General features: G+C 34.8%; 2 protein-coding genes across 4 annotated transcripts; one reads left to right on the forward strand and one right to left on the reverse strand.

Annotated features, from left to right (window-relative positions):
- Positions 1-434: 434 nt before the first annotated feature.
- On the reverse strand, positions 435-2,198 carry LOC125202801 (uncharacterized). 2 transcript variants are annotated; one of them, XM_048101275.2, is made up of 3 exons: positions 2,008-2,198; positions 1,825-1,900; positions 435-1,750 (listed from the first exon to the last, which is right to left on the reverse strand). In XM_048101275.2, exons 1-3 carry the CDS (start codon positions 2,029-2,031, stop codon positions 642-644), a joined length of 1,209 nt encoding a protein of 402 aa, XP_047957232.1. In that variant the 5' UTR covers positions 2,032-2,198; the 3' UTR covers positions 435-641. The 2 variants fall into 2 exon arrangements, with proteins under 2 accessions (XP_047957232.1, XP_047957231.1); XM_048101274.2 differs by having other exon boundaries at positions 2,002-2,198.
- Positions 2,199-7,257: 5,059 nt separating this feature from the next.
- LOC125213057 (putative late blight resistance protein homolog R1A-3) lies at positions 7,258-10,209 on the forward strand. 2 transcript variants are annotated; one of them, XM_048113412.2, is made up of 2 exons: positions 7,258-8,577; positions 8,677-10,209. In XM_048113412.2, the coding sequence occupies exons 1-2, from the start codon at positions 7,467-7,469 to the stop codon at positions 9,993-9,995; spliced, it is 2,430 nt and encodes an 809-aa protein (XP_047969369.2). In that variant the 5' UTR covers positions 7,258-7,466; the 3' UTR covers positions 9,996-10,209. The 2 variants fall into 2 exon arrangements, with proteins under 2 accessions (XP_047969369.2, XP_088920065.1); XM_089063939.1 differs by having other exon boundaries at positions 7,258-7,995; positions 8,269-10,209.
- Positions 10,210-12,210: the final 2,001 nt, after the last annotated feature.

Here is a 12,210-nt window from a genome sequence, read left to right on the forward strand (position 1 = left end):
TGCTTAAAAATTAATTAAGGGTATCAGTAGTACGATCGATTTCCCTGGAATAAAATCTATGTTTATGCCATAATTTAACTTCCTACTGCTTCCTACAGAATCGACTATAACATTTTATAGACACAACACAAATTTTTATTTTTATTTTTATTTTATATTTCCAATACATGTTGTCCACAATGAGTAGCGATGTCGAATAAAGAAACCCAACAAAAAGAGAACACAAACTGACACTCACAGACCAAATCCAGCATGTGAACAAAACCAAATAGTAAATGGGAACGTTTCATCACTCGCACTATCTGTGTCAAAATTGAACAATTCATCCAAAATAAAGCTGTAAAAGAAATAATGCAACAATCAATAACATTTTTTGTTGTTTCTGGGCGTCCGTACATATTATTGAAAGCTGTCACGGGCAATGCTTGACCATGTCCAACAACACACATAACAACTTATCATTCAATCAAATATGAATATCCATTTTTCCTCCTCCATGCTCAAAACTCACAAACAAGAACTAATAAACCCTCAACTGCTTCATAACATCAACACACATGATAAAATACAATCGATGATAAAACTAATGATGGCAACAAAAAACTACCACTAAATTAAGATTAAAACCCCCCAAATTTTTTTTACATAATACTACAACTATCAGTATTCTCATCACTAAACATATGAGCATACCCCCCTGAGGCCGGCGGTGGTGCTCCGTAAGGACCGTAACCGTAGCCCATCGGTTGTGGCGGACCACCATAGCCCATGTGCGCAGGCGGCGGCGGCCTTGCATAAGCCATGGGGTGATGATAGGCCCCTTCATGGCCAGGCTGATTCATCTGATTCATCATCATCATCTGAGCCATGTATTGTTGCTGCTGCTGGCTGTATGGATTCCCCTGTCCACCCCCCGGGAACCCCCCACCGTTGTTCATCGGCGCAAGCCCCATCATCTCCATATTCCTGCCTCCACCACCACCAACACCACCTCCTTTATGATTCCCTTTCATCTCATTGAAAGCCTGCTGCTGCTGATTATGATGCTTCTGTTTGCCTCCATGTAAATTATCCCCTGTTTTCTTGCTCCATCCATTTATTCCATCATCATCATTCTTCCCCTTTTTACCATCTCCCAACTCAAATCCCTCTTTCTTCTTGCTACTCTTCTCCGGTTTCCCCTTCTTCTTCCCACCAGCCTTGTTCAACATTCCCTTGATGAACATATCAATCCCACCGCCGCCGCCGCCGCCCTTCTTCTTCTCCTTCCCCCCCTCTTTACCACCGCCTTTTTCGCCCTTACTCGGCTTCTTCCCACCACCGCCACCAACAGCCCCTTTCACGGGCGGCTTACCATGAAATTCCCCAAATTCATCCTCGAAATCGTCATCCTCCTCATCAAACTCATCCAAATCATCATCGTCGTAATCATCTTCACCATCGTCCTCCGGCAACTCGAATCTGACCGATTTGTGGTCCTTCGCCGGAACCTTCTCAACTCCTTTCTTAAAAGGAAGTTGCTGAACGGATCCATTCTTCTGATTATTATTCTTATTCAAATTCTCAATCTGGAATTTCTTAAGCTGGTCGAGCGAGATCGGAAACGGCGTCGTTCCGGCGCCCTTCTGCGGGCCCCAGAGCTCGGCGTGCTTCCCCGCCTTCTCAAGCTTCTCGATTAGGCTCGCCGGATCTGCATTTCCCGACACCGTCACCTTCCCCTGCTCCGAATCTATACTCACCTTATACACTCCTGCAATTTTCAAACTATCTTCATTTTTCGCCCAAATTCGGCAACTCAATTAATCAAAACTAGACTGAACTTACCTTCGACCTTCTGCAGCTTCTTCTTCACCTTGTGCATACAGCCCTCGCAGTGAATGTTCACTCTCAAAACACATGTCTGCATTTACCAGCAACGAATTCAGATTAAACAGCTCCAATTTTACGAGGTTTGAGTTGAGAAAAGATTAAAATTGAAGGAGAATTGAAAACAAACTGTACCTGGACCTTCAGCAAATCCTGTTTACTCATGGTGAACAGAGAAGAAATCTTATCTTAAAAGAGAAATTTGTATGGCGACTCAGTCTTGAAGCAAGAGAATGATTGAAATACAATCCAGTGGAAGAGATATTTATGAACTTATATTAGCAAGCAACACAGAGAGAGAAGGCGGTTTGTATATTGTTTGTGAATTTAAAAAACAATGTAGCAGAAGCAGCAGTGTACAATCCTGGTTTTATCATTTCATTTTCATATTTATATTTAGAATTATTTTTTATAAATACTCCAGTTAACTTGTGAATACGGTGCAAACATAGGTCGTCCCATTAGAAATGAAACATTTATCTTTCCGCATAAAATTTTATATATTGTTATTCTATGAGTTAATAAGGAGAGAATAACATAAAAGAAATGAAAAAGAAAGATAATAGGTTTTAATTTTAGAAAATATTTTAATTTTATTGAAATAATTAAAAAAGAAAAATATTTCATTTTTAATGAGATAGAAGGTGTATTAAAGATGATACTGGAGTGTTTTATTTCAAATGTCAATTCCGTAGTACTTTACGTGACAAAATTTTTTGAACTATATATAAGTATATTTTATGTATTTATATATTGAAAATAAAATTTAATTATTATGACATAAAAGTAAGAATAGTTTTTAAGAATAATCCGCACATTTAAATGGACCAGAAGTAGTACTATCTTCGTCCCACAAGAAGCACTCTTTCTTTTTTAGTCCGTCTAATAAAAATATACACTTTCAATTTTAGAAATTCATTTCTCTCTAATAAGGTGGGATCTATTTTCCATTAACAATATTTTAATTACTTTTTTTTTCTTTATCTCTTACTTATTTCATCAATTTTGCATTAAAATTCGTGTCGAATCCAAAATACTACTCCCTTCGTCCCATAAAAGTTGAGTCGTATTCCTTTTTAGTCCGTCCCATAAAAGTTGAGTTATTTCCTTTTTTAACAAAAGACAAAACATCCAATCACTCTTACTTTATTCCATCATTTACTTTACTCTCTCTTATTTTTCCTATTTTTTTCATCTCTTCAATTTATTTAATATAAATTCTTAATCTTCGTGCCCAAAAGTTTTGTCTCAACTTTTATGGGACGGAGAGAGTATATTTTTTGGTGACGGAATGAGTATTACCTATTTCAGTTTCCTCGAGTATAAATACATGTTTATCTATGTTGTGGGGTGGTTTAACATTTTTTTAATATTTTAAAACATTTGGGATATTTTCTTTTCATTCAAGGGGTCTGTTTCACTTTTGTGCAGAGACACATGGCGACATATAAATGATTTGGAGAGATATCATATAATAAGAGATTCAGATCATACTTACCCACTATAAATTGCAAAAAAAGTATTTCATTAATTTAATGAAACACGTAGATCAGATAATGCCAGCGAGTTATTCCCATAATAAAATATGGAGTATAGTATAGTTAGCCACTCGTTCATATCACATACCGCTTACGGCTTACACGATGCTACTTAATCATTAGTAGTACTAGTATTTTGTAATTGCACCTTTTAAAGTAGTATACTTTTAATTTATGAAATTAAAGATGGGTTTCAACGATTTTGTGGCACCAACTTCCGACAATCAATTATCAATTCCCAAAATCAAAAACATCTAGACTAAATTTCTTGCAAATTCACTAAAAGGTAGCTAAAATTTCGCTTGATAGATAGTCATATGCATCTACAATCTTTAGACAGTAATGTTAAGTCACATTAAAATGTTTCAACACTACAATAAAGTAGATGCAATAGAGGAAGAAGACGTGTTCGGATGAGAAGGAAGACACAAACAAACGTAACAATATATTTGAATCACGTTCTTGGATTCGAGAATACATCGCATTGATAGGATTATCGAGCATTATTTGCAAATATAATTGTGGTCGACGACAATATTAATTAAAAATTCAAGCATGTCTACGTATCTAAATAATTTGTGAGACTTATATTCTCTTTCCGTTTCTGGCCATTTCATAACACAATATGACGACTACCTCATTGTAAAGAAAATTATAAGCGAAATGTGTATTCACACTTTTCCACCTCTTATCACATATATTTATCCTCTGAAAGAAAGAGGTGAAAAGTGGAGAAATACTACCAATTAATGGGTGGAAATGGGCCATATATAGAAAATGCATCCTCGTGACTAATATGAATAAGATCCATCGATACATTAATGTGAACCAAACTATGACCCAAGTTAAGGATAAGATGTGACACTACATAATTGACCATGCGGTATCATTTATTGGTGCTCGTATAAAATTGTGTAACGCATGATCCATTAATACATTGGCCTATTTATCATAAAAATAGGAATAAAACTAAATAGTTATAAACACAAAAGTTAAACATACTTGCAACCATTTGGTCCCTGTCTACATCAATTTTATAAAATGCATGGATGTCATGTTAATCATGTTTTCATGTGATTAGTGAAAAACTTAGTATTTCTCATGAACAAATATTCTACCGGATAAATTGTTCTTAAAAATCAATACATTACTATTGTGTGCCATAAATATGTCATTTCGTTGTTGTTTGCAATCCACAATATGGATCGTTGTCCAGCTAGCTAGCAAAAGCCATGATGGACAACAATACCATTGTGGATCGTATTGCCATTGTCATAATTTCAAAATGAATAATGGTAAATTATACATTCTTCGTTTCAAGGTAATTGAGACATTTATTTTGGGTATAAGATTTTAAGAAACTGGTGCGTTACGGATTAAATCGGAAAGAATAAAGTAAGAAGAATAAAGAAAGAGTAAAGTATGAAAGTAGATAAAGTTTTTATTAAAAAAAAAAAGGGAATGACTTAATTACGTTGGTACAAACCAAAACGGAATACGACTCAACTACCATAATACGGAAAGAGTGTTATAATAAAATAGGTGTATATTAGCGGTGGATAACATATGTTTTAATATGTAACAAATTTTTTTTTTAGGAAACAATTGTTATAACCTAATTCTATGCATGTAGTTTTTCACTAATTTGTGATTGGTTCACTGAGTTTAGGCCGAGCCTAATTTGCGATTGGCTCACCAATTGACATCTTTAATAGTTAAAATCGACGTTTTTAATTTGTTTTAATTATTTTATCTAAATTATTATGTCGATATGAGGATGATTTTGCTATACATAATTATAATAGCTAGTGTCCGAAACTTACACTAGCGAATTGAAAACCACATCATCCAAAGTCCGCATAACGACAAATCTAACGTGCTTAATAATTTATTGATTGACTAATATACACCATAATTCAACTTAATATGGTATGATAAGAATATAAGATGCTGCAATTATTATTGATATCGTCCGATAAGCTTGAAAAAATACAATGACTAAACTCGTGAGTAAATATAATATTCGCTCCATTTTAACAAATTTTAGTTGTATTCATTTTTGAATTGGCCCCTGAATTGTTTCCTTATACTTCATTCGTCTACAAAAAATAGTCATATTTTATTATTTTAAAATAAAAATAATAATTTTATTTTTAAAAATAAAAAAAAATTCTCATATTTTATTCACGTTTTCTCAATAAAAATAAGAAAGGAAAGCTGAAATAAGGTCGATTGCATTTTCAACGTTGTGGCTGAAATGAAAATTATTTACTACTACATGACAGTTGAAAATTGTGTTGTGATTGAAATAATGTTGATTTTGGGTTAGATATCTAAATTATTGAATATCAGCACAGTAATTTCATTAAACCAATGAGCACCAGGCAGCTTTTCATATCCACGAAAATATCTAAGCCAAAATCGAAAGAATTTAGTTAGATGAATGTAAGATGACGTTGAATAGTACTATTTTTTTCATTAAATTTTCTGCCATGATTCATAATTTATGGTGAGACCGTCCTGCCATTTTTGGTTCTCTCAAAATCTACTTTCGACGGTAAAGTAAATTTGGACGAAAATTGAATTGAAAAGAGATGAAGAATCCGATCCTTTCCAGCAAAAGCTTTCACTTTTTCTATTTCCCTCTCCTTTTAAATTTACATTTTTGTGGATTTAAAATTAAAGTATAAAACCTACTAGTACTAATATAGCCAGTGTTCAATAAAATTTTACATATGAAACTTTAATTTATTGGAGTACAAATTTCGGGTACATATTTGGGAGTGAATTTTAACAAGGACTCCATCCGTCTCACAAAAATATCACACTTTCCTTTTTAGTTTGTCCCACAAAAGATGTCACATTTTTATTTTTGGAAAAAGTACTCTCTCACATGAATATAAAAATAGTAATATCTTATCTCTCCATTTAACACACAAAATAAAACCTCCTAAAATTTCGTATCGTCTCATAAGTGTGACATTTTTTATGGGTCAGAGGAAGTAATTTGATACGTCTCTTCACAATTATTAACTCGTACTTTAGAAAATTTGATGTGAGTTTAACGGTTCGAATTATCTTGCTTTCCACTAAATGTTGTTTTCCTTGATATGTGTGGATATTAAAGCTGGCATTTGAAATTTTGGGTTTGCCTTAATCACCAATCTAATGTTGATGAGTTTACCTTTATTATTGCCAATAGAAGAATTTACAGCAATTGGTCTTCAATTACATGTTAATAGATGATCATTTATGAAAAATAATTCACATGTCTTGAATCCGATGGCACTGGCAGTGAAGAACTTTTTTTCTGGGTTTCTCCACATATAATTGGATTACTTTTAAGAATCAAGACCACTAAATGCATGGGTCAATTATTTCAGATAGAGTGTTCACAATCGTCACTCACACATATGCCCCAAGTCCAGTTGTAAAATATATGAAGCCATATGATTTGTTAATAAAGCAAATGATAAGAATCTATACGCGAGATAGATAGCCCAAGATTTATCTATCATGATCATTATATATATAAAAGTGATTTTTGGCCATTATTTTGAATATTTATGAATTTTGGGCAAGATTTACTAGTATTACAAAATGATAAAGCTCATTTCATGCATTAGCTTTTAAATATTTTTACATACTTTGGGAGATAATGCACAAATTGTGAGTTAAGTGTGTAGGATAGGCACTGAATCAGTAAGAGAGTGCAAACTAGCCAAGCAGACGCTGACAAGGCAAATCGGTATTCTCGGTATTTTGGCATATTCCCCGCCTCTAAATATAATACTATAGTTTTGGTGCAGTGTATATATAATAAAGGTGTTTATACGGGAAGAGAAGAGTGGATTAGCATTGACGAGGTTACATTTTATTTTCCATTGTTCAATCTTTTTAATGTGAAAATAAGAGCACACGCCATCGATCAAACAGCATTTATTGATTAAGTATGCTCTTCTCTTTCAATTCGAATTTTTTCATTCTCATCCACTTTCCATTCTTCCTTTGACTCTGCCTAAACAAACAACAAAAGTGAATCGGATCCAATCCAGGTTAGAAATGGCGGCGACGGCTTATGCATCTCTCGTGTCGTTGTTGAATACTATGGATCAGATCAAGATTCACCCTCACCTTTCCACTTGTTTCGACAACTATCAGTTTCAATCTCTTCTAGAACTTGTTGATTTCCTTATCGATTTTGTGGAGAATTATTCAGAAGCAGAAGATCTGATGAGTCGGATCAGGGACGCAGCTCATGAGGCTGAAGACATAATTGAAGTCGAAGCTGCTGATCAAATTCGTAACTTATCTACTCGGAAAAGTCTACCGATGTTGCTCCGTCGTCTTGAGAAAATAATGCAAGAGATGAGCTCCATCAAGGAAAAAGCTGTCAAGTTTAAAGAGGAAACCGGATCACTCAGTTCCATGCCTCCACTACCACCATCATCTTCACCGTCGTCGTCAGCTTCTGGTGTACCTAAGAAGACTACCATGCTTGGATTCGACCACTATGTGGCGCAGCTTTTGGATGAGCTCATCGGATATAATGGCCGTAGAACCCTCCCGATTGTTGGAATGGGCGGTGTTGGTAAGACCACTCTTGCCAGACATGTCTATGAAAATTCACTTGTGGTATATCATTTTGATGTTCGTGTTTGGGTTACTGTGTCTCAAGATTATAATGCAACTGATATGCTTTCACAAGCACTTTCTTGCCTGGGATTGACGGGGTCCGAAAATAGAACTGATCATGAACTAGGTGAAAAGTTGTATAAATCTTTGTCGGGTCAAAGATATTTAATTGTACTGGATGATGCGTGGAGTATTGGTGCTTGGGATAATATTAAGTCTTTCTTCCCAGAAAATGGTAATGGAAGCCGAATTATTGTGACAACCCGGCAACAAGAATTGGTTGATTACTTTGGCTCATCTTCACTTGCTATTGATTTTCTCGATTACAAAAATGGTTGGGACCTTTTATATGAAGTGACATTCGCGGAGCAAAAGTGCCCTCCTCAATTGGAAAGAATCGCGGAGGAGATCATCAGAAAATGCAGAGGACTTCCACTTGCAATCCGTGTGATTGGGGGGCTTCTTGGAAAGGCACCAAGGACGCTAGAGTATTGGGAGGAAATCGCGAAGGACAAGAGCTTGGTTATGGAATATTCAGGTAAACGCAACACACCATCCAACATACTATATATGAGTTACAAGTACTTGCCTGTTCATTTGAAATCATGTTTTCTTTACTTGGGATTATACCCTGAAGATTATCGAATAAACGTGGCACATCTTATCAAGTTGTGGGTTGCTGAGGGACTCATAAAACCAACTAAAACCCGAAGTTTGGAACAAGTTGCAAGGAGTTACATAATCGACCTTATTCATAGGAATCTCCTTATAGTAGAAGAATTCGAATACGGAAATATTACCAGTTGTTGCCTTCATGATCTAGTAAGAGAGTTGTGCATACATACAGCAGAGAACGAAAACTTTTATCGTATCCAAAGAGACATAGGTGAGGAACGCCAATTCATATTTGATAAAAGATCCGCAAGTTTTTATCCTCGAGAATCTCTCACTTCAAAAAAGCCATCCGTCATCACGCCTCTAATATTGAGCAGGCAAAGAGACACACCATTGAGGTCTAGGTTGCTGAGAGTGCTTGTTGATGATCATGAGAGTACCCTACAGGATTCTTTTCAACAAGTTAACCTGCGCTACATATCCCATCATTCTCACCTATCCACACCGGCAATTCCTTTTTCAATTTCACTATGTTGGAGTTTGCAAACATTGATTGTGAAGCGTTCGTCTCCATTCGACCTCATCACTACTGCTTTACCATCAGAGATTTGGAAGATGTCGCAGCTTAGGCATATCGAGATTTCAGAAATGAAGCTTCCTGATCCTCCTCAAGGCGGCGTCTTTGTTTTACACAACTTACAGACGCTCAAGACAGTAGAGATGCTCGTTTTCAGCGAGGATGTTTGTGCCAGAATACCCAACGTTAGAGAATTGGATATCGAATACAGATTGGAAGAGGAAACTGAACTAGGCTGGTGCTTCCATCTGCATAACGTTGGCCGCTTAAGCAAGCTGGAATCGCTAAGCATCCGTTGCAGGGGAGGGCCACATGTAGAGTTTGAGAACCTCAAGCTGCCGGATTCTCTCAGCGAGCTGAATTTAGACAATTGTTACATGGCATGGAGTGGTATGGCAATGATGGCTTCGTTGCCTCATCTCCAACTTCTTCGTTTCCATTGGAACGCAGTGGTGGGACCGGAATGGGAGTTTGTTGATGAGAAATTTTGTAGCTTGAAACATTTGATCATTTCTAATTGTCATAATCTGATTCGTTGGACCGTGGACAAGTTCAATTTTCCGGTGCTGGAGACGCTTTTTCTTTCGTGTTTGCGGAAGCTGGATGAAATTCCTTTGGACATTGGAGAGGTACCAACACTTGAAAAAATAAGTGTTGTTAATTGTTCTGAGTCAGTGAAAATGTCAGCGATGAAGATATTGGAGGAACAAGAGAATCTTGGAAATCAATCCCTTCAAGTTATAATTGATGGAGCGGTTTCATAGATATAGTATGAAGAGTGGTAACTGGTAACTAGTGGCAATTCTGTCAAAATTTTGATAGTCTTATATTGTACTCATGTACTACAAATTGTAGAAAATAAATTGTAAACTTAGTAGGTTCAATTATTTGAAATTGTTAGGTACATTTATTTCAACTTGTTGGACGTAGCAGTGCACTGCACTTATATTTGTACTTATCCTAAACGGATGGTGATCACATCTTAATGCATAATTATAGACAAAATCTCAACCACTAGATCATAAAATGAAAAGATGAGAATTGATGAAAATTTTGAAAACATGGAGATCAAGGTGTTTTGATTCATTCATAAATACAAAAGTCATTTCAAGATCATTTTAGTTTATTTTAAATAGTGCTACATCGTAAGTTTGTATGAACTGAAAACGATTTTAAAATGACATGTTTGTTTTTAAAGTCACGAATTTTCTAATTGAACTAATAATACTGTGTACAAATAATCTCTATGTATGTAAAAGTGACCTATGTGTTTTTTAAAAATTTCAAATTTTATGAAATGAATTAATTAAAATGCCCTTAAAATGAGCCCGTGTTTTCATGAATTCGATATTTTAATATTTAATCACATCCTTCCACGTAAAACTTTATGTTTTAGGTTTTTATATTATATACGTTATACAATAAGAAATACCTCCTTCTTGGAGTATTGGAGTAGTACACAATAATATACTCTCTCCGTTCCACAAAAGATGTCACACTTGTGTGACGGCATAGGATTTTAGAAGGTTTTGTTTTGTTTGTGAAACAGAAAAAGAAAATATAATTTTTATATTAATGTGAGAGAGAACGTTTTCCAAAAATAGAAATGTGACATTTTTTGTAGGACAAATAAAAAAAAAAGTGTGACATCTATTATGGGACGGAGGGAGTACTTCTACGCTAGAAATCATTATTGTATTTTACATAAATTTAATAAAATTACAATATGTTCAAAATAAAATGTGGCACTATGTGATTAAAAGTACTTGTAGTGGTGACAAATCATGCGAGCTCATGCAAGTTGGGTCTGTCAACCTGATAACAACCCAATCTAATAAAAGCTTAACTTGAATCTGACCTGTTAAGGAAATTGTGAATCCGAACACGAACCCGGATTACTAGCTTCAAACTCGAACATGATTTACACCCGACACGAACTCGTTAACAACACGATATAATATGAGTTGACACGACACAATAACGATCTAAAGTAATACTTATTACAAAATTAAAATCTGATATTGCACGATTAAATCTGATATTTATATGAATTTGAATAATAAAGTAAAACATAAATTTTTTAAAAATAAAAAAACAATGAAAATAGTAATATTATTTCTTAATGGGTTATCTATATCCAATGTGAACTCAATCTAAAATAATTATGTTCTTAACGGGTCAACCCGATAAGATCATGAACCCAGTAAAGCTTGACTCAAATTCATGAAAGTTACTCATTATTTTTAAAAGTAAAATTAAACTGTATCAGAGTCGGACTAGAACCACGCTCATTGTGTGTCTTTCTATCTTTTCATCTTCCCTTACTAATGGTAGCTTAATTTATACCTACGATTAATTGCGCACCTTCAACAGTTCGATGGACAAAAAACCTTCACTTATGGCAGGCTTCAACAATATATCAAATACGAATAAAATAAAACTTGCATTAAGCTAATTATCTAATTATCTAATGTCGCACACTTATTAACGAATCTCTACTTCGCTTTATGTGTGCGCGCGCTTAATAGTGATCCATGCATCTGTCTTAATTATTCAATCGCTTAAGTCTATCTGAAATAGTTTGATTTTGACATATCGAGGCTTAATTAAATAACGACAATTACAATTTCGATCTTACTGTATAATGATGATTCATATTTTATGTGAAAAGAGATGCTTCATGTAATTTTTCATAGGTAGGGACATATTCTAATCATGCCAAATTTTTCAACAGAAAGTGAGGCAATCCTTTAAAGCTATATATAGGCTTAGAGCACTCCCAATGGAGTTCCCTTATTTCTCCCTTATTTCTCCCTAACTCCTGCCACATCAGCGCCACATCAGCATCACATTTTATCCCCAGTTTTTAGCCAACCCCTACAATGGTTTCTCCCTTATTTCTCCCTTATTTCTCCCTAACTCAACATTTCATTTTTACATCATCACTAATTTAATTGTTTTATTTTTATATATAATAAA

Source organism: Salvia hispanica, chromosome 2, assembly GCF_029641045.1.
Source record: "Salvia hispanica isolate PSC_SH4W2 chromosome 2, Shi_PSC_v1, whole genome shotgun sequence".
Lineage (NCBI taxonomy): Eukaryota > Viridiplantae > Streptophyta > Magnoliopsida > Lamiales > Lamiaceae > Salvia > Salvia hispanica.

Excerpts from the sequence above, each read along its gene's own strand:
- LOC125202801 (XM_048101274.2), bottom strand. The coding sequence starts at position 2,031 with ATGAGTAAACAGGATTTGCTGAAGGTCCAG. Across the intron at positions 1,901-2,001 it reads AGGATTTGCTGAAGGTCCAG|ACATGTGTTTTGAGAGTGAA; the intron begins GTACAGTTTGTT and ends TGGTAAATGCAG. Across the intron at positions 1,751-1,824 it reads GAAGCTGCAGAAGGTCGAAG|GAGTGTATAAGGTGAGTATA; the intron begins GTAAGTTCAGTC and ends TGAAAATTGCAG.
- LOC125213057 (XM_048113412.2), top strand. The coding sequence starts at position 7,467 with ATGGCGGCGACGGCTTATGCATCTCTCGTGTCGTTGTTGAATACTATG. Across the intron at positions 8,578-8,676 it reads CTTGGTTATGGAATATTCAG|ATTATCGAATAAACGTGGCA; the intron begins GTAAACGCAACA and ends TATACCCTGAAG.